Raw genomic sequence first — 24,092 nt, 5'->3', positions numbered from 1 at the left:
AAAAATAGTATTTTTACCATATCCACCTCCCGACTCATGATAGACAATAATAAAATATGTTATTTTTGTACAAAATTACAATATACTGAATTTCATTATAATTAAACTAACTAAAGAATAAAGAGTGAACAAAAAAATTCTTTTCTAATCGTTAAATTTATATTCTGCACGTACTAACTATTGCATCGACAAATGCAACTAGCATTGTCGAGAGATATTTCACCATCGGGTATTGATTATATTATCCTTCAAGACAATTACGTGTCTGACAGATAGTATCGTAATGCCTTCTGATTCGACAATTTAGACTTTATCGACTAGATATAAGAATCAGTGATCATGACCAGTGAAGTGGTGTTGGGTCGGACATATAAAAGCCTATGAGTCACAATTACACAGAATAATCTGACCTGAGTTATTTCCATCTTTGAACTATTTGATTACAAATAAAAATCTTAATTCGATATAAAACGTTATTTTCCTTGTTTCTTATTAAATCCTATACGTTATCCCATTAAAAGCCCCTAACGATTTTGAAATTGATATGAGGACTTGAAAAATATTACGAGACCCCTGTCAGTTATAATTGGGTTTAACTTTCATACCACAAAATCGCAAACGCTAACTTTTGACGAGGTTTTTAATTAGACTCAAATTATTGTTTAAGACGAAAAAAATATTAATTTGCCAAATTTGTGAAATGCAATAAAATGTGTATTATTTATTAGTGCAATTGACTCCGCTATGAACACAGCTGACATTTGAAGCCGCAAAGACAAATAATTTGCGTTAAAACCCCCCGTAACTTGATTCTATAGAAAGGTTACCCTTGTGAGTCATTCTTGACTCATTTAGATGTTCGTAGTTATAATAAAATCTTAGTTTCTAATCTCAGTTTCCCCATTACGCCTTATCATTGTCATATGTATGCCTGCGATTTAATATCGGTGTTAAGTTTGAGATGGTTTTTTATGTGTATGGCGATTTAAATAAAAGACAAAAAATGGATTTAAATAAAACTGCAACTGATACATACAGACAGCTATTGCGACGATTAGTGTCTACAAACGCTTGTATAAAATAAATTATAAAATAAATTGTAATCAAGGTTTTAATGTATGTATATAGAGCGAAAAATAAATTTTATTATTATATATTTTATTATTATATACTTGTTTAGTTATAGATGGAATGTTGAACATAGAATTTAGAATCAAACAAACTTAATTAAGAATTATTTTTTATTGTTGAAGAATTGTACTTTATACTTATTTATATGTATGTATTTGTTGTATTTTGTTATATCTCATCGGGTAAATTTATGGATTATCCAATTACGACGGAACAAAAGACATTTTTTATTTTAGATTCCTCACTTTTTTTACATAGCAAAATTGCAAATTAACCAAACGAACTTAATACTTAGTCGCCGTGGCCTAAAGGATAAGACGTCCGGTGCATTCGTATCTACCGATGCAACGGTGTTCGAATCCCGCAGGCCAAATGTACCAATTTTTCTAATGAAATATGTACTTAGCCAATGTTGACGATTGACTTCACGGTGAAGAAATAACATCGGGTAAAAAAATCAAGCTCGCAAAATTATAATTTGCGTAATTACTGGTGATAGGACCTTTTGTGAGTCCTCGCGGATAGGTTTACCTTAGAACTTATATCTCAATGTGAGTGGCGCATTTACGTTGTAGATGTTTATGGGCTCCGGTAACTACTTAACACCAGGTGGGCTGTGAGCTCCACCTACCTAACAAATAAATAAATAAAAATAATAATTGGTATTTAGTCGAATCGAACCACAACAAAAAATTGGTATTTAGTCGATCGAACCTATTGTGGTCTGATCGACCTCCAGTAATCCCTTAACATAAGGTTTACAATGTGGCTCGTTAACCTACATACATATCTATGCATTAAATAATATTAAAAAAAAACATTGCGCAGACAATTGTTTTTCACTCACTTGATTCGGAGTTAAATTAAAAATGCATCGTTCAAATCACTCAAAGCGACTGATACAGCCGCACTGATTAGTTCATTGACATCGTGTAAATCGCTCTCGTTCGCACATAATGAAAGACTTGTGCCGTACCTACCGTGAATTACATGCATGTGATTTTATATCGCCGACTCTGATTAGCGACCATCCGTTTCACCCTCACAGATAATGTTCATACCAAATATAGCCTTTACGCAGATAGTGTTGGACTTCGTTGATAGATTGGAAGATGAATTTACAGTTGGTGACGATAAATTTGCAGTGTTATGTTCGCCAAACGCTTATTGCATTTCAGACATTGAGGACATAACGACAAAGAAATGTAATATAATAAAAGAATCAATTGAGTTATTCTGCAAGGCTAATGTTCATGGAAATAGATCAGTTCTAGGTTTCGAATTTAAAAAAAAAAATCTTGTTTTCCTAAGAAACTTAAGTAAGCCTGTTAATGTGGCTTATTCGAGTACACTAAGGTATGTTATAAAATAGTCATTTTAACTCAAATTCTATGCTTATGTGGCTAATAAATTATGGCAAATCAAAATTTCACTGAAACATTTAGATTGGCGTTCAATACTAAGTTTTTGCAGGAAAATTGTTCTTGTAAAATAGCGTTAAAGTTCAAATTGTATTGTGGGTGTGATGGCTATTGTGTCAATCTTAACGGGCTAGCATACGTAAAAGTCGGCCTTCAGATCGAAGTGGCAAAATAAATACTGACTCAATTATGTATGTATACTATTTTAAATATTATGCTAACATGATGGAAAAACAATACGCGGTTTTACATTAGATAAAATACAATTGAGGATAGTGGCCTCTCAAGAAACAGAATATCTATGTTATTCGTATACTTTACAATTAACATATTTTCATTTATCTTTTATCTTTTCATCTATCATTTTATCATCATATCAATCTTTTAATTACATTTATTTATCTTCATCAAAGTAGCGAGTTCATTTTATGATTTTGAAAATTACGTATTTCCGTACTGTTTTACGTAAATCACTATGATGTTTCTTTTTATAGTTGATTAAATATTAAACTGACCGTTTTTGGGCAGACAACTTGGTAAAGCTCGAACCGCCTCGAAGCAAAGGTCCCGATTAGCTATTAGAATATAAGCTATCCTAGGCTTCAACTAAAATGGACGATTTGCTACGCGGCATAATTAGGGTTAACCACTTACATATTACGCTATTGTAAAAGTTTGAAACGAGGTTTCCAGTTCGCTTTTCATAAATAATAAAATGTGTCCTATTTGCAGCTTTAATCTTATCTACTCGTAATGCAATATGACGACTACGTAGAAAAATAAAATATTCAACATTCAAGTCGAGATACGCTTTACATTTCAGTTCATTCATTCTTCGACGGACGTTCTATTCACGTTTGAATGTAAAATGACATTGAATACGGTCGTGTTTAATTTGAAAATGCATTTTGTGAAAATTTTTCAAACACCTGCTTGTTATTTTCGCTTGATTACTGATTACGTTCATGATAGTAAAACTAGTGGTGTAATTTATTATAAACTTATTGGTGTGTCTTACATTTTCGTTTATAAGTAGTTTTATGAAATCCCACTTCAACACATAAGCGCGCGATTTTTCTCATTTTAAGCCATACATGTAAATAAGCTAGTTTTATGTGGCAAAAGAAAATGGTACGAAGCATGTTTGTAATAAGATCAAAGGATGAGAAAAGTACACACCTACACCGGGCATATTTTAACCAATCACGCACTCGCGCCTACCAAAATACTGTCTTATATCTACAAAGAACATTCCAGATCAAAGAACACTCGATTTTCATTCATTCTCGATTTAAGTTATCGATTAAAGAATTTACGATTCATCACTACTATAAACACAAAACTTCAACAAGAATGTTTGTGTATCATATGTCTATAAAATATTAAGATAGGATGTTTAGAGGGTTGTACATCAAATTTTAATCTAATTCTCATTTTTACATTTCTTGCGGTTCTGGGATCATGCAAAAACTAGCGACTTCGCTACAAAGACTACACGAAAGAAAAACCATACTTTAGAATGGTATACGGTTTAATTCGGCGGAAATATGAGAGCAGCTAAATGAATAATGAAAACATATACCATATTACCAAAATAAATAAATAAATAAGTATGTTCCCTTACTAGTCCGTCAATAATTTATTTCAAATATAGCCCGAGTAAGGCTACGAGATTCAAATAGTATACCATAATCCTCCTCCCGGTTAAAATACAGACATTTTTACGGAGTAAATTCGACGGACATGTTCGATACTATCCGATACACACGTCTCGAATAGACTTAAGAAAGTACTGCTACTGAAAAACCGTACACAAGGCTCTAGATTTAAAGATTATATTTGAATAAGATATTAAATAATTGAATATAATATTAAAGAACTAGTTGACCCAATCGATAAATAAAAGACCTAAGCTTTTGTATAAAATAAACTTAAAACAAACAAAAGGAATCCGTCCGACAGGGGATACATCAAAGGAAAAACAAAATTGTTATTTTTATTTAAATCCGAGCATTTTCATATTTATCTAAATCCTTTTAAACCTTCTCTGGACTTCCAAAAATAATTCAAGACCAAAATTAGCCAAATCGGTCTAGCCGTTCTGGAGTTTTAGAGAGACTAACGAACAGCAATTCATTTTTATATATAGATATAGTCCGAATTAGGCTGCGAGATTCAAATAGTATACCATAATCCTCCTCCCGGTTAAAATACAGACATTTTTACGGAGTAAATTCGACGGACATGTTCGATACTATCCGATACACACGTCTCGAATAGACTTAAGAAAGTACTGCTACTGAAAAACCGTACACAAGGCTCTCGATTTAAAGATTGTATTTGAATGAGATATTAAATAATTGAATATAATATTAAAGAACTAGTTGACCCAATCGATAAATAAAAGACCTAAGCTTTTGTATAAAATAAACTTAAAACAAACAAAAGGAATCCGTCCGATGTGTCCCCCACATCAAAGGAAAAACAAAATAGCTATTTTTATTTAGTTCCGAGCACTTTCATATTTATCTACCTTTTAAATCTTCTCTGGACTTCCAAAAATAATTCAAGACCAAAATTAGCCAAATCGGTCTAGCCGTTCTGGAGTTTTAGAGAGACTAACGAACAGCAATTCATTTTTATATATAGATATAGTCCGAATTAGGCTGCGAGATTCAAATAGTATACCATAATCCTCCTCCCGGTTAAAATACAGACATTTTTACGGAGTAAATTCGACGGACATGTTCGATACTATCCGATACACACGTCTCGAATAGACTTAAGAAAGTACTGCTACTGAAAAACCGTACACAAGGCTCTCGATTTAAAGATTGTATTTGAATGAGATATTAAATAATTGAATATAATATTAAAGAACTAGTTGACCCAATCGATAAATAAAAGACCTAAGCTTTTGTATAAAATAAACTTAAAACAAACAAAAGGAATCCGTCCGATGTGTCCTCCACATCAAAGGAAAAACAAAATAGCTATTTTTATTTAGTTCCGAGCACTTTCATATTTATCTACCTTTTAAATCTTCTCTGGACTTCCAAAAATAATTCAAGACCAAAATTAGCCAAATCGGTCCAGCCGTTCTGGAGTTTTTTAGCGAGACTAACGAACAGCAATTCATTTTTATATATATAGATATATAGATAGATAGGTAGGTAAAGTAGACTATAAAACTCAAACGACACCTGGCCTGAAGACCTTATCGAAGCCGTAATATTATCAGTATGTTTACTAAGGGGGAGGACCCTAAATGACTAGTTCCGATGATAGGGTGTGTGGTTAAACTGAACTCAGATGTTACCGTCCTGCGTGTTCTGCCTATATAGAAACATTTATGGGCGACTGACGAGTGTTTACCATTTAACGAATGTTTTTATTTGTTTATTTTTTATAAGACTATTTCAATTATTATTATACTTTTGCCAAAACGAGATTTTTTTTTTGTTTGTTACTTTTTAACCTTTTTTGTACTCAACCTATCACTGTGCTATTTACATATTTGCACATTTACGGACGTGAAAAATTACCTTTCACTCAGAAAAGTACTATTCAAGCAAGTGAAGTCGGATTTAAAAGCTAATATTGAATTAAATTTAGTACATTTTTTTTTTTTTATTTACTAAAAAGTAAATTAGATTTATATTAGAACACTTCATTAATTATATTAAAATAAGTTAAATTATCGTGAAGGTATATCCTAAAAACTACCTATTAAATTTATTAAAATATATGGTTCAAAAATTTTATTCACTATCAAATAATAGTTATATGTATAGTTCTATTTCTGATAATACTCTTACCATTACAAGTTCGAAGCCTACGTATTTACTATTCAATGCAAATATACGTAATTTCAGACATTACAATTCATCACCCACACATGTTTGAATTACGATAACCTGAATACGTCTATGGCTTGAATACGTCTAAGCTTTTTATTAAGCAAAATAACAACTCAATTTGCTTGAAATTAAATTTACGATTTTAAAATACAAAACAACAAACTTTTGTTTCGGATGTCTAATAATATTGGGGACACATTTAAATTAATTAGTAACATGTTAAGAAGTACCTATACCTAGACACTCGTACCTATATAGTTTATTTATGTTACATTGTTTCTTTATAGTGTTTGAAATTACAGTTCAAGATAGAACGAAGCAGTTTTAATAGAGTTTAACTCAGATTTAAGATTTCTTCCAGAAAACCAACCATAAATAGTTTATTAAATTTTTTAAGTGTTCAAACGTTGCTTCGAAAATTAATATTACAATTTACAAAACATAATATATAAAAACATATTAAATACCTTCAATAAGTAAAATGTAAATATTACAGATATGAAATATGTACATTAGTAATTTATATAGACGGAAAGTGATGCTTGAGAAAGTCTTCCTTGGGAAATTCAGTTCCCAACAGATCGCATACACATATTTCTTTCATATTCGTAACAAACTGCGTACACTGTACACGTGGTAAATATTTACCGACCTTGGCAATACAGTGACGTGTGGTTCTCTTGGGATTCGCACAAACGTACAGTCACGATAAAAATATATTTCGTATTCTATTCAAACCAGAAAGTGGTTTTACGGATATTTTTTGCGCAATACGAGAGAAAAAACATACATATGTATATATAACCCACAGACACAACCCACTAAGGTTCCACTGTGTTTCTCGCCGGATCTTTTCAGCGGGTCGCGATTCCGATCCGGTAGTAGATTCATTCGCGAAGCAGCTACTCTTGAGCTGTTAGGTCTCCTTCGGAGGCGCTCGGGTAGCTGTTAGCAAATCCCACCCCTCCTGGCTGAGCCTTTGCTCGCCCACCTGTCCTGGTGAAACTGGAAAGGCCTCCGGGCCACCAGTAATCCTTCAAACATAAAAAAAAAAACACTCCGGTTTGAGCACCGTGAGCTCACTTACACACGTCAGGGCAAAGCTGAAATAGGCTCTTAAGGCTATCAGCATAGGAAGGAAAAAAATAAAAAAAATAACTAACGTTCCGATAACATTCCGATTCAGTGGTAGATTTAAGGAAGCATTGCTCTCGTTGGGGCTAGGGTTAACAACTTCTCTTAGGTTGAGCCCTATAAGCTGTCTTACCACCCACAGCGACGCCAGAATAGCCCTTGGAGACTACTGATAGTTAGGTAAGCAAAAAAAACAACTCCAGTATTTTATTATTAGAGCTAATTTCTTTCTATTAACACTACACATACCGTAACTGGTCAAATAGCCCATTTTGAACATTTGCATTGAAAATGCACGTATCATCTTAATGCTTTTTTGCACATTTGACTTCATGCCTTTTGTTACCAATTAATCTACAGTTATTATACTTATTTTTTGTTTGGTTTTGTTTATTTTGAGTAATGCTTGTTGTATACCAGTTATCTACCTGCTATGGTAGAAATAGGTACCAGTAAGTGTTGGTATGATTAGTGTTAATCAGTATTTAATAATTCTCTTTAATTCATATAGCCGCATTGAACAAACACGTAAAACATTTTATTTCTACAGAACATAAAAAAATAGCCATCCCAAAATATTGTTTACTGACGAGTTACAAAAAATAGCAACTGCTATATAATAAAATGACAGCTGACACTGACACCTGCGCGCCAACAACTGTCATGGCAACAAAACGCAAACTTAGAGCATATGGTAGAGTTTTTTAATGCTTAAAAGAAAACCTATGGACGATAACTTTCATATCAATAGGTAACGTGTTTATTTTAATTCCTGAAGGTAGCAGAATTTTCTTACCGCCCAACTTGTCTTAGTGGTCGCGAAGCCCACAGAATCATTATAGACGAAAATTCCGACTTCAATCTACGTGAGTATCGTATAACAGTCGTCCAATCGTTCAAGCCAAAAATTATGATAACTTCGTGGCAGAACTATACAGGACGGTGGTATCTAACCGAGCGAGCCCACAATATCCCTAGCCCTACCACTAGTAATTAAGTTATATGAATATTTGGTACCCTATTGAATTAGACGTTGGCCATAGAGTGATAGAATACTTTATTTTCTACATGTGATATTTAAAAAATTTACCCCGCGTTTTCCGTGCTCAACTGGATAGGTACCGTCTCACTTACTTCGGTCTAGAAGCTATCAGGTATCCCGATTTAAGGGTAGAGTATCCGTTATTTCAATACCAATGAGACCCATTCATGTCTCACTCAAAAACTAGGTACCCCAAAAACTGGATCCACTGCAAAGTGTATAGTAAAATAAATTTTAATAACATATTATTATATTCTAGTTACTTTTTTAATATCAAAAACACTGCATAAAATAATTTCTAGGGTTTTACAGTCATTTACTGAAAACAATTTGACATTGCAAATAGATTGAGCTGAAATCGTTTGCCCATCTAAGAAAAAACAACCTTTTAGCGTGTACATAATTAATCCACGTTAATATTTCGTCATAAACATAATTATGGATGAATTACGATTAAAACAGAACAGAATTGTGGTTTATTAACAAATTTAATTAATGTACAGGAAAATATTCGTTTGTTTTTAACTAAATTATGCTTCAATTTGTTCGAAACAATTCAAGCATCGACAACTTCGTATAATAATTACTTAAGATACCTTTATATTGTTGAAGTGATATTAATTATTTTCACACGTCATCAGTCAGTTTGGGTCTTTAGATAAGATTTTCTTAATCTGCCGGCTGAAATGACGGGTATTTGTTTTGTTACTCTATTGCTATCCTGCCTATATCTGCCGTGGAGTAAATATGCCTTTGAAGGGCAAACTAATATGAAGGTCACTGAGACTTCAATTTCAATTCTGAAGATGGGTAGCGGCTTTTATGTTGCAGACTTGGCTCTGCCCCTGATATTGCTGATGTCCATGGGCAACGGTAACCACTCACCACCAGGTGGGTCGTATGCTCGTCTGTCTACAAGGGAAATAAAAAAATAAAAAAGTGCTCACAGGTTCCAGTTCAAAATCGGAGGAGCGGTAAGCTCTTAGTTTTAGCTAGGCAGGAGTTTTGGATTAATTCCCAATGCGATTGAACATCACTAGAGAGCGGCTTAGTCGATTCAGTTGATATATTTATTAGTCGAGTTGTGTTCGTTAGTGTTTGTTGTACAGAATTGTCTTTCGTAAAATCCACAAGAAATTTTCAAACAATCACTGATAGACACACAGGCTGTATGTTTGTATGTATGTTCCACAGAACGTGCCTAGGACTCATTAGGCAAATCAAAAAGAAAACACACACGCGAAAATGATAAACTCATCATTCTTTGTTTTTTGAATTGGGTCAAAAATGACCGAGCGCTCGACTCACGAAGTTCACGCAAGGTGAACAGCTTTTAAACTCTTACTCTATGACGTCATCGAAGTGTTGACAGTACCAATAGACGTGCACACGAAAGGATTAGACCGACACCCTTTATCGCGGTAAGCGCGAAGGCTACACGGCCTTGTAATACATCGGGCGTGCTGTGCCGATGAACTCGACATTAGAGTCGCGGTATTTATCGATCGTGTAAGTAATTTCTACACAGCTAGAATTACCGTTGCTAGTTTCGACTACTTTATTCAGTAGGATGTTTTTTTGTCTTATACAGTCACCGCGTCTGTTAGATAGATGGACGATGACATAGATTTTACAATATGAATTGAGCCTACCTTGAGAATTGCGGTCGATGTCTCGATTGCATTCAACGGTTATCCTGCCCTTCGGAGCGGGACGTTTATTTGTTACGCGGCATAAATGGAAAGGTAATATCTACCTGTGTGGGAATAATACGGTCCACCGGTAAGTACTTGGTAAGTACTCCATAAGGTATTATAAATGAAGTCAGTATGAGACAGGTACATATTACATCAAACTATTAAAATACGGCAGACAGACTCATTATTCGATTTGAGGCACACCGGGCGTTTTACGTAATATGCCACAGACAATAAACATAAAAAAACTATTAATAACTACTTTATATGGAGATATTATTATGACAATTAAAAGAAAGAAACATTGTAACACACATTGCACATCACAAACGATGGATGAATTCGATCAATTTATATTTATACATGCATGTATGCAAATGTATTTTGCAAATTATTCAACATACCAGTTTGGTTTTTTTTTGTGTACATTTCACAAAACGAAATATAAATTTAAATTTAAATATGCGCGTGTGCTAGAAAATAAGTTTTAGACAAGACCTTAAATTATCTACCAAGATGTACATACACTAAACAGAGAATGTAATTCAATCGAGTATTATGAGATCGCATTTCTCAATATAAAGCTAATATTGTAATCGATATTTCGGACATATAAAAATACGGTAGCAGTAAATTATTGAGTGATATTTATATAACGTTTCACTCGTCTCGCGACTATGACTAGGTTTCTATTTTTTTCCTACCTATGCTGATAGCCTTGAGAGACTATTTCAGCTTCGCCCTAACGTGTAGGTGAGGTCACGGGGCGCAAGTCGGAGTGTTGCTAACACTGACCCTAGCAAGAGCAGTACTTCGCAAAATCTACTACCGGATCAGAAACGCGACCCAGTGAAAAGATCCGGCGAAAAACTCAGTGGGTTGTGTCTGTAGGATTCTCCTCCTCGCGTCGTTTTCCTCATTACTGAGGGTCGTGACTCCCCCGCTGCATCAGTTTCTCCCGTACGATTTCCCTCCATCTGCTGCGTCTGTAGGATAGGTTTCTGCAGTTCACGCAATGCATTCTTAACAGGTTTAAAAAGTACTAAGGCGCAGATACAATGGTCGCATCTGATGTAAAAGCGGGGGTCGACCACCAACTGTATTTGTTTCACAGTATGACGGATTCGTGAGTACATGAAAATTTAAAAACCGAAGAAATATATGCTTCGCTTCGAAAATGTAGTTTTTTATTATTATTAATTGAAGATTTGATCCACCTGTTGTTTAAGTGGTCACCGGATTCGATACTCATCCAAATGTGTATTTCGCCATACGCATTGAGGCATGGAGTCAAAATGATTGTAGACTGTAATAGGTAGGCTGGCCCACCATTCAAACCGAAGGGTATGACGGCTTCGCAATTAGATGTTAGTACGTCTATACGTGCAGGATTAAGCGCCATACCACCAGAAATGTTCCAGTTACATACATACATAGATACTGGGTATTATGATAATAATTTCACTTTCAATATTTAACTTTCAACATTTCAATTATTGTTTTTTGAGTATTTATTTCAATAAATATGTAGTAAAATTTGTTTTTATTGACAATATTATTTGTATTCGAAAATAAAAATAAAAACCAATTTCGTAACGCAAATCTATCGCAGACAAAATCACTCCCGCAATCAGTAACCGATAACATTGGTGTGCTTTTCAAGGCCAGTATATTGCGATGCGTAGAAATATCATATTTGATTCATTTTAAGATGCATAATTTAACGTTCAGTTGAAAGACATTTAACGGATTTGTATTAAAACTTCTGTAAAACTGTAGAAATGAATTGTTTAAGGGTATATTTTTTAGGAAAAATCAAATCTTGTAAAGTTTAATATTCACGGTGTCTTACTGTATCACTGCCAGGTGAATTCAACGGTGAATCGCCGGAACTTTTTGATTTCAGCTTCAATTTCTCGATAGCATTAAGAGACGATCTTCTTATGTTCGAAAACATTTTTCACTATTTAAAAAAAACAAAAATCAAAACTTAACTTCACTCACGGTTTGCACATAGATAAAAACTGTAATGCACTTCATAAGAACACACCATCGAACCTGTAACTGACATTACCGAATCAAAAATTCTAATTGCACGAAGGAAGGCGTACGTTCAACACAAACTGACAAGGAAAAATGATGGTTTCAAAAACTCGTGTGCGTATGTACGCTCGAACATTGATACTGGCTAAAGACTAGCAGGAAAATAGCCGTGATAACGGGATCAATTATTATTATATACTTACTTTTATTTTTAATGAATTTTATAACACGTACATAATGTTGTTTTCCAATGTTATTTCAGTCTTAGTTCTAAATGTGTGCCGGTGCTGCCGCGGTGTCTATAGCCGCCGGTAACCACATAATATCAGATCGCTCGAGGGTCGTCTGGCTATTTACAATCATCTAAACAAAAATCTTGCACTAACAGTCAATTATCTGTGTTAAATGAATTATTTTATTCGAATTGCTGAATTAGATAGATCTGCTATTCGAGATTATGTGACTACAAAAGAATTATTACAATAACTAATGTTTTGAATTTACATGGTCGGTAACTAAGCAAACATTTGCAACTGAAGAAGTAAAATATTGCATAAATTTTTCCTCTCGGACGAAAAGCAGATGAATGAAGCCATAGTACAATATACTAATGGTTCGTATCTTAGAAACATTAGAATCGAATTGCTTTAATGTTTTGCCATTAGGAATGCGAATAAAAACATTACGTTTGGTATTTATGGAGGAAATTGACTATAAAACTACAGTCGTTGTGACGATTTTTAGTATTAAGTAGTTTTTTTTTATATTTTGAAATGATTTCGCATATATTTATGCAGCTATTTTTCCATTTCAAACTACTAAAATAGATTTCGGTTTGCCAAATGAATTACATTGACATTTATTGTTATTTTCAAATCCAATGACCTTATCTTAAACGCCAAATTGCTTTATTTAAAAAAAAAGGCTAAATAATTTTACATATTTTTTGACAGTAAGCTTTTATAAATACTTTTTAGCTTAGCTTTACACTATAATTAAAACTTGCTAAAGTGGACGAGTTATTTCATTCAAAAATAAATTTATGTATAAGGTCTGCAACCGAATCCTTGCTGTTTTTTTCCCGCTCTTTTTCGCAAATTTCGTTCACTAAAATTCATTACAAATAATTCAAAGTATTGCCCATTAGTAGCCACAACTTTTTCCCATGATCTTGTGAGAGTTCGAAATACCTTGAAGGTAAAAGTGCTCGTCTTTTGAGGCTCTCCACGAATTAAGCCATTCTTTGATCTCTGCATACGAGCGGAACTGATGGTCAGCCAGACTATGTACTATCGACCGGAACAAATAATAATCAGACAGCGCAATTACTGGGGAATTTGGCGAGTAGGGAAGAAGCGTTTCCAAGTAGGTTTTAACGGGTTTGGCAACGTGATAGTTGCGCAATTACGTAATACTAGTGGTCCCGCAGTGGTCGAAATTCGACTATGATTAATAGAAATAATAAGTTTAAATATTATTATGGTTCTCTTGTCAAAGACTATTAAATTTTTATAACCACAGATTTCGCCAAGACTACACTATAGATAAATCATATTAAAGTTAAACAATATTAACCTATTCTCAATTTGACCACGGACTTTATGCAATAACAAAAGTTTGACAATAAACCAAGAGTATATAATTAAACGAGTATGTGTGTGTATCAAATACATGACAGTGTGTATAAGCACAATTTTAAAAATATTCGCATTCTGCACTCCTTCTCTATATTCTCTATAAGTGTGGGAAATTTCATACTTCTCAGTCCGCGCAATTTTCGTAAAAAGGTGTACAAAGTTTTTGCTTCACGTATTAATATAAAGATACCTAATATATTTTAAAGTATTGGCAATGATGGACGTTGGATTACCAAAAAAAACTTTGCATCAGTATATTATCACACCGGTAAGACTAAAGCTCCTGTTCTTTTTTGTAGTTCTTCCCACTTCTTTTTTTACCTCCACTAACTCTTCACTCGCAAAATGATATCAGCACTGCTAGGGATACGCCCAAGCGGTAATATACCGCAAAGCTCGAGTCTCGTCTGAAGCGGTCAGCGAACATCAGAGAGTTCTTTCCTGAGTCGGATTTTGCGTAACAAAAATGATCTCTAAAAACATTGAATGCAGTGGCGATTTTAATTAACTCTGTTGGACACGTCCACGAATGTGGATGGATTTTTTGAACCGTATCATCCTAAGTAATTAACATTGAATCTATTGTGCATTATACAGTAGTATCAAATTTGCAGAGTACCATTGTTTCTTCGGCGATAGTCTCGGAGGTGTTCCCTGAGATATATCGATGTTGTAGTAGGTAACTAGGCTGAATATTTTATTCGGACATATTCATATGGGATTTGTCGTAATTGCATTACGAGGTCGATGCTCTCCTTAACAAACACCGCACAAGAATGTTAGTGAAAATCGTTATGTACAAAATAATGTTTTATGTGTTCTTAATTTTGAATTATTTTGAGCTTCGAATTTTTAATCTTAATCTTGAATTATTTTAAACATGGAATTATTTACTCATAGTAAAATTTTGTGTTCAGAAAACTTAAAGAGATATGAAAAGTTTATGTAAAATTTAAAAATGCACGGTAATTATTCGAATGTCTCAATAATTTCGTTTAACTCAACAGTATGCACATTGCGGGGTCACTAACCTTTTTTCAGGTTGTATGTATCTTGTTAAATAAATCTTTTAGCAGATTGCAATGTTTCTAAAAACTTTTGTCGTATGTTGTATTATTGTGGTAGAAGGTATATTGGTAATATCTAGTAAGGGAAGCACTAGGTGGTAGTCTGTACCATGCGGTCCATGCCACCCATGACCGAACATTGCAGAGGAACGTCACATGTGGTCGCGATCCTCAGGAGTCAGGGAACAACATAGAAGAAGAAGAAGGTAAGTGTTGGTACAACAATCTGAGAGATTTCTGCTGCAACACAATCAAGCGTATAATTGAAAATATTTAATAAATAAAATTAATCAGTAAATATTTAAGTAACAAATAAAAAATTATTAAAAAAAAAATAAAAAAATCAAGCGTTTCAGTCTGAAGGATGTTAAAACTGTTATTCTTGAAGAGCGACATTCATATTGCTGTATCTTTGAATTCCACTAGCCATTTAACATCGAGCTCGTCAATTCAACCCATCTATATTAAGTATGGTCGTAGGGCGTATTGTAAGATCATACCACGGTATGTACTACTATCATGACGATATGCATTCATTTTTGCAGAGTGGGACATCATACAATCCAATCGAGATTTTGACTTCATGTTTCAAAGAGGCACATTCACGTTGCGATTTCTGTGAGCTTCCGTAATCATTAAAAACAAAGTAGTGAGTTAGCTCATTTGCTCATATATTTAATAAAGAAAAATTAAAAAAATAGGAGTAGTTAAAATTATCAATGTTTGGTAACTAAAACTGTGGATACTCAAAGGATAAACTTGTTTGCACTGTCCAGATTGAGAAGTTCGAGCAAGAAACCTTTTAGCGAAAGCGGTGCAGTCCTTTTTTGCACTTAATGCGGCTTTCTTCGACAAGATAACGAGGAACTTGAAAAGATTGTTAATTTTCATATCCTACAAACATTTATGAAGAACTGGCAGCACTTGCTGAATTTGTTTCTTATGTTCATTTATTTATTTCAATGTAATAGTAAAATACAAAAAAATAATTACTTTAAGTACTCATGTCTAAAGGTATTTTTTTTAACTGCTTGGATGGGTGAATGAGCTCACGGCTCACCTGATGTTAAATGGTGGTAGGTGGAGCCCATAGACATCAAAAACGTAAATGCCGCCACACACCTTCAGACATGAGTTCTAAGGTCGCAGTTATTACAGTACACTGGCTGCCCTGACCTTCAATTCGAAACGCAGCATTACTGCTTCACGACAGAAATAGGCAGAGTGGTGGTACCTACCCGTGCGGACTGCGTGCGTGACAGTATTCACGCGATATTGTCTATGGGCACTGCTTAATACCAGGTACCTAGTAGTTCCTTCAGCAATATACTCTGTAAATGAATTAAATTTCATAATGATTTTGCATTATGCAAACATAATTTTATGATCATAATATGCATTAAAGGCGTTACTACGAAAATGAGTTATAATATTCAGTGCGTCTGAATTCTATGCTTAATAGAATACGGCGTTGAAGTGTTTTAGTGAAATGTCATATACCAAACTACAGTCACGTTTTGTCATTCAACAAACTTCTGAGAAGTCTTAACTTAATGACGCCTTTATTTATTTTATTTGTTGGGTTATTTCAAATTCAACGCAATGTTCCAGTTATTTCAATTTCACGTGAGCACACGACTATAACTTGGCACAAGTTCAACCCTTTGCCATCTCAATAACTCTGAATGTTTACGTCCATGCTCCCCTGAAATATAGGGAGGAGTGCACGTGAGCCGCTTTCCCAATTTAAAAATACAAACATATTACATACTTACTCCGGTTATGAACATTTTTATCTGTATATATTCTGTTAGTTTCAAACTAAGGACAGGGCTAAAGTCTACCGTGATATTAGACAGCGTCATTTGTTTATTTTTGTTAATTGGATATGATTTCATATGATAGATATGACTTCGATTCCGATAGATATGATTTCGATTTTCCTATGATTTTCCTGACAACCATAACGATTTGTATTTTATTTGTAACTAGCTGAACCCCGCGGTTAACACTGCAGGGCGAAGTTAGTCTAAAAAAGTAAGTTACTCCTTATATCATCAGCTACCTATCAGTGAAGGTCCCGCCAAAATTGGTCCAGCTGTTCCAAAGATTAGCCGGAACAAACAGACAGACAGACACACCGACAGACAGACGAATTTTTTTTTAAATACATATTTGGTGTATATACCTTGTACATATTATGCATTTATCAAAAATCGGTTATTTTAATATTACAAACAGACACTCCAATTTTATTTATATGTATAGATATAACACAATGTCATTATTTTATTGTGGAAACATCCAAAGTACTAGACACGTTTTAATTAGAAAAATTGGCAACGACCATAGGTTCGAAACCAATACGTACAAGGTCGTCGATACGAGCTCACCAAAAATATTGCTTGTGACGTCACGAATGCTAATTACGCGACAATACACGAAATTCAATAAAATAATTTCAAAGTTACCGTTTTTATTCTTCGGATTTTAACACTTTCTAATTCCTTATTCAAATCGTGAGACAATGAAACGAAGACGTTATGGGAGGTTAACTTTCTACCATTGTCTGAAGAAAACGCGCGAACCGTAAACCAGATGCTTTAGTGATATCAATAAACATTAATGTTTTCACTAAGCCCGTAGACGCATAAAATCCTAAGCGCATCAGATTCCTAACAATTCAAATTGAAATACGTCGAGTTGACCGCCGCATGAAGTTCTTCATATAAATAGCTTCACGCTGCTGTCTTTTACCTCTCTCTTATAAATATTAATGGTTTTCTCGAGCTTGGCAAGCATCACGGTAGCCAGGTCCTGTGGGTCATAAGATTTATGTAGGTTAGAGTCTGATGCCAGCGAAAATTGAGTACAGCGCCATCTATTTTTCGGAGACGTCCATTTGCTGACAAGGGTCAGTCGTGTTAATACACACAAATCTCACAGCTTGCTTGTGTCTCATACATATTTATGGTAGTCGAATCCGTTGAGGAACGTGTAACAATCGAGAACAAATAGTTTCAGTAATAGCTTAGCGGGAGAAAATATTAAATAGCGGATAGATAAGCTTACTTTAAACTTAGAAACTGCCTGACATAATAAAACATGTCATTTGAAATGCAAAAGTTTACATTTATTTTACAGAACAAAGACCAACAGATTTATCTACTTAATAGCTACAAATGGTGACGTAATCTCTTTTAGAACAATGTTAATAGCACTCAATGAAAATGCGTTTAAAATTTTGAATTTCGTGATTCCTTTCAAGTTTGTTCACGCAAAAGACAATGACTCTTCAAAGGATACAAAGGAGTGGAAAGAAGGCTCCGTACCGTGACCAGTCTATTGTAAGAGATTTCCAGTTTTTGAAAACGAAAATATGCTTCATTTCAAATCTTTAAATACAGACGCACAAATATATTTAACTTATTGAAAAAACGATGCGCGCTCAAAACACATACAGTAAATCACTGCCAACCTAAATCATACATAGTAAATTAATATTAAACTTTTTAAAAAATATACTATAATATAATTTATAACATTTTTCAGAAGAAATATGCATCAACAATGTTAATGGGCAATGAATCGTTTTTCTTATCTCAAATCTAGGAGAGTTGTTTTTTTTTTAGTTTAACCTCTTTATTGTACGAAGCACGCCATTCTACATTTCAGTGTGTTAAAAAAAACAACGTCTTTAACCCGAATAACTTTATTACTAAAAAAAGAAATTTAGTTAATTACTCACAGAAATGTGATATTTTGATTTTCGATACAACAAAAATTAATAGCGCTAACTTTCTTTGTAATGTTCTAAAGTAATCTTTTGAGATCGAAAGGTCAAATCGCGTTACGGGTGTTACGAGATTCACATTCATCAATATATTTAATTTAAAACTCGATTACGAGCATTTTTTTTTAACGCTGGGGAATCCTTTTACGGATACCCGGTCGAGTGGGGTAAGAGACCGGGTTATGTCGGATTCCGGCGCCTCCAGAGAAGAACAGGGAGAAGAAGAAGACAGGGGTCCTCCTCTTCTCCCAATTCCTGTCGGGAGACTACGCCTTGAGAAAGGCGCGCGAGGCACTGCACGGCGTCAGCCACGCAAGAGCTACCCCGCAAAGCCGACTACCTGAGTTAAATTTTTGACAACTTATCAAAAGGCCAAACGACATTATACCTATATACTCTCCTGTGCACTCTTTTTTTTATCACTCTATAACGCTTACGGAATATCAAACATAATTTAATTTAGTTTTCGTAATTCCAATTCATTGTTATTTGCTATCTTATAAGATGCGTCGTCCAATTTTAGATTTCATAGGGCTGTTTCCAGTTAAAGTAGCTGTTACATACGGATAGATAACAGACATTATAACAGGTCCGATTATTAGGGTCGGCAAATCGAGGCACAGTCGGTAATATTCCCAATTTTATTATTTAGTTATTAATGGTTTATTTTAGGAGCTACATTATCTGAAATATCGTAAACAGAAATTTTACCAGTGATGTAGTTTGAATGATTTGAGCCTGTTATTTGTTTTTTTCAATAGCTGTAGTTTTCTAAAGATTTCGAATTAAGGATAGCGTTCAATTTACTTCGGCATATTGTCTTTTAAATTTACTTTACGCCAGCGTATTCATTGAATAACGTGAATGATGCGGCGACGGCGGAATGTAATATGGAATAAACATAAAAAATTTAGGTCACTTTTTGTTTCTATAAGAACTTATGCTCCCAATTAAATTATTCTCAATTTTCATTTACATCATAAACTAAATAACAAATGTGCTAGTTTCTATTCTGAAACCGTGAAGACTCACTTAGCATTTAAAGGATTCCTTGAATTGATCACCGCGTTCCAGTTATTGTGACATCTGTGATTTGTTCGCGCGTTTTCTATTTGTTTCACAATTCACAGATGAGTACATCATACACGTTTAAAACTCAAATTCGATTAGAACAAAACATCGGTTTTCTTATTTTAAACTAGCTAACCCGGCAGACCTCGTAGTGCCTCAATCGGTAAATAAAAGACCTAAACTTTATTTAATTCCGAGAATTTTCATATTTATCTACCTTTTAAACCTTCCCTGGACTTCCACAAATAATTCAAGACCAAAATAAGCCATATCGGTCCAGCCGTTCTCGAGTTTTAGCGAGACTAACGAACAGCAATTCATTTTTATATGTTATATAGATTTTTATATATATAAATTACGATTTACCGAAGTCGAAACGAGAGTTCCAAATTCTAAAGCCGCAGTTTAGTAAAAATTTTGTAATATTAATTCCCAAAAAGGCAGTATTGTATTGTAAATGAAAATTCATTTTTATTTTTCCTAGTTTGAACGTATTCAACAGAGTAATGACTCAAATAGCCGTAATGAAGCCGAAACTAAGACATAAAATCTAACAATGATATTAAAGCTGACGTAACCTTGTTTGACCTTCACCTAGCAACCATACTATAGGGTTGTTAAAAAGATAATAAACGTTATAGGTGTTAGGTATTGTGAGTTTACATGGGTCTTACACGGTCATGTTTATTTTTGCCGGAATGAAGCAAGCGTCTACGTTGAAGGGTTGGATTTGAAGTTTGAAGGGCTAGGGTCTTTAGAATAAACTTAAGAGCGAGACAGAGTCGGCATGTTTGATGGTATGCTAGTAATCTTGTGATATTTTTAAACATACTAAAGATAACAAATTATTCTTGTATTCTATTGTATGGTAACAGAAGGCAATGTGAGGAGGGTGTATCCTAAAAATACTTCGATAGGCTGACCCATAGAAACAATGGACTGAATTTTTCGCCGGATCTTCTCAGTGGGTCGCAAGTTCGATCCGGTAGTAGACTCAGCGAAGCACTGTTCTCGCTAGGCTAAGGTTCCCAACCATTAGGTAGGAAAAAAAGAGGTAAAGTTGAGTGTAACTGAGTGTAACAGGATATGCGAAAGAACGGTGTGATAGCAAAGATAAATCATATGATAAGCCTGTATGGAAAAGAGTACATACTGCTTAAAAAAAGTACGGTGGCTATATATATGATTGAGATAAAAATAAATTATATTTTTACGTCAATCGTTACATAATTTGATGAAGTTATTATGTGTGAAAGGTTAATTCATATTAATGTGTATTTTATTTTAACTAGTAATTGAACAACGTTACAACCCTATTACAACGCAGCCATTGATCCCAAGCCCGCTATAATTATTTCAATTAAATGAAATAAACAAAAGTCTGCTTTAAGATTTTCTAATTTAAGTATCGAATTTGATCTATTCGAGAACAATTTTTTTAAGCGTTTTGCTGACCTTCGTTGTTTCTAACAAATTTTTTTCGCTTCAAAGGTGGTATGCGAGATATGACTCACCGCGGCTGCTACAATATAACTGGTGATGTATTCAAGTGAAGTTGTTTTTGAGAGCTTTGGCAAATTATTTTAGACTATACTTACTGACATTCGTAATTGTTTGTTTTTGATGTAGATAGGTAAACGTGTTCACTGCTTGTGAAGTTCATGGTGAACGCCATGACATCAATATTAGCGCCCACAATGAAAAATGAACTTGAAATATTAATTTTATTTTAGCATTAACCATACTTTGCTTTCATTCGCGTGCGGACTCACGATAGCTCATTCATTGTGGAAGTCGTTCTTGAACACGTGTAAAGCATGAAACCCAGTCAAGAATATCAGGATAATGGTTGTGAAAGTTACTTTGGTTTGTAAATGTAGTTTTGTATGGACAAGTTTGGGGACAGTCAACCCCATATATTTCGGATAACACACAAAAGAGACTAATTCAGAACGCTGAACTGTGTATTAAGCTTTCGAACGTAAATAAACAGATATTTATTTGGCGATTATCTGCAGATATATCTCTGTATGTTAAAATTTGTATTCATACAAACGAAACAAGAAGAAAAATTCTAATTTCCAAATATTATTTCATTAGTCGATTTAACTTAAGTTAACGTGCGAATGTCTTATTTTATTAAGATTTTTTTTAAATAAGCAGTTACTAAAGAAAATGCAAATGCAGATAATCATCTTAGGTACATACATGGCAATACAAATAAAATTTATTTTTATTTTTATTGGTAACTAGCAACCCGCCCTCGCTTCGCTTCGGAAACTGTAATTTATTATTGATTTCTCCACTATTTAATGGACGTTATTATACATATAAACCTTCCTTATAACCTTAAACCTTTTTTATAACGCAGACCGGGCTCAGTGGTGTGGATTGGGAGAGGCCTATGTCCAGCAGTGGACGACTGTGGGCTGTTGATGATGATGATGATGATGATGATGAAACCTTCCTCTTCAATCACTCTATCTATTAAAAAACCGTATCAAAATCCGTTGCGTAGTTTTTAAGATTTAAGCATACATAGGGATATAGGGACAGAGAAAGCGACTTTATTTAGATAGTGATGCCATGACCAAGCCACGACGCGCTAAGTAAATACACAAAATGTTATTTAAAGGAAAGTGAAAATTCGTTCTAAGCGAAAGCAATATCTATGAACTGTTTATTAGTTTTTCCATGAAAATTACAGTGTAATTTCTACATCGGCAAGTAACGCAGTGGCTGAAGAAAATTGCGTGTTCTACTATCACGTTAGATCGCGTGCCTATGTTGCCGGATGGTGGTTATGCGTACTATCGCGTTCTTGCATAGGTTAAAAACTGTTTTCTTATTTGTTAATTTTTAATTTGAATATTATTAAATTTTTTCAACTCAATTTTGAGCATAATAATTAAGCGATAAAGCGATTAAGTAAAATTAAGTGGAATCGTTACTTTTCATGACATTTTCCCTTGAGTTTTTCAACTTTGTTAAAGAAACAAAAAAAACCTTATCAAAGTGTACAGTTATAGTTAGTTATAGCTGTGAAAATTTTTGTAGTTTATTACTTATTTGCCAATTTGTTTTTTTTTATTTGTGCTTTTTGATTTTTATTCTTGCATAAATCATCCTGGAGATATCTGACTCATGGTAAATGTATTTTGCGTTTTATTCACATTTACAAGTGGTTCATTGTGAATCGGCAAGGGTAGCGAGCTAGCTACTAACATCCTGCCTGTTTCAATGATACAAACACACGTTTCTCTGTGAAACATAAAACAATCACTATTTTCTTTGACTTAATGTTTCGAGGTGGAGCAAATCCCGGATCTTTTGGAGCTTTTGGATATCCACAGTTTCTCTGTATATACAGAGTGTATATATATTATATATACAGAGAAACTGTTCTGTGTTTTGTATGGTATATTGCAAATGGAAAAATAGAGAGCAACAGTCTTAGTGTCTATGGGCTTAATCTATAGTTTTTGTAATAGCGCGTCAGTGACGAAGGGCTAATTATGAGTCCTCCGGCTAATGAAACGAATTCATACTATTTATAGGTGTAACGCACACTCTTATGACAGACTTCTTGGTTCTGTCTTGTATTTGGCCATATTCTTATTGTACGTACAATTTAAGAGATTTACAAATTAACAGATTATTTTTGTGCTAGCGCCCATCAATAAATATTAATAAATAAATATTTACTAACAATCACGCCACGTTAACTGGTCCCGTGATAAGTTCGTAAAGAACTTGTGTTACAGGTACCAGATAACGGAAATAAATGTAAGATTTTTATTATACACATACATATATTTAATATACATCCATAACCCTGGAAAAGACATTTATATTTATCATACAAATATCTCCCCTTGGAGGGATTCGAACCCGCGACCCCCTTGTGTAGTGACCATGTCACTTACCACTACACCAGAAGGCCGTACGTGTAAACACCGATACGAATTGCAACTATAGGCACTATTTTTCAAAGGGAATCCGGTCAGAATCGATCTTTATGGAATCATCGCTGGCATTACACATACCTTTCAAAAATCATCTTAGACGAATGACGCAAAAATTACCTGAAAAGAAAACAAGCACTTATTAAAATAATTTTCCGAGATGCTTACCGAAAACACACTAAATAGCTTAAGTACTTACTTAACTAAACTAAAGTATATAAACCTAACGTG

At 34.0% G+C, this 24,092-nt stretch overlaps 1 protein-coding gene across 16 annotated transcripts in view; it reads right to left on the bottom strand.

The window, feature by feature from the left end:
* The window catches only part of RapGAP1 (Rap GTPase activating protein 1), a 349,454-nt gene that overhangs the window by 82,626 nt on the left and 242,736 nt on the right, over nucleotides 1–24,092 (bottom strand). The window contains exon 1 of one of the 16 annotated variants that reach the window (XM_089739778.1): nucleotides 12,138–12,459. The exons of the other annotated variants lie outside the window; for them this stretch is intronic. Within the exon in view, the coding sequence (XP_089595904.1) occupies nucleotides 12,138–12,242 (105 nt within the window). The 5' untranslated portion in view covers nucleotides 12,243–12,459. Of the gene's footprint in view, nucleotides 1–12,137; nucleotides 12,460–24,092 lie in introns of those variants that run through there. 16 annotated transcript variants of the gene reach the window in all.

Source organism: Bombyx mandarina, chromosome 03 (genome assembly GCF_030267445.1).
Source record: "Bombyx mandarina strain Sakado chromosome 03, ASM3026744v2".
In the NCBI taxonomy this organism is placed as follows: Eukaryota; Metazoa; Arthropoda; class Insecta; order Lepidoptera; family Bombycidae; genus Bombyx; species Bombyx mandarina.
Note: the sequence above shows the minus strand (reverse complement) of the source record. Positions and strands in the feature narration are given on the sequence as shown.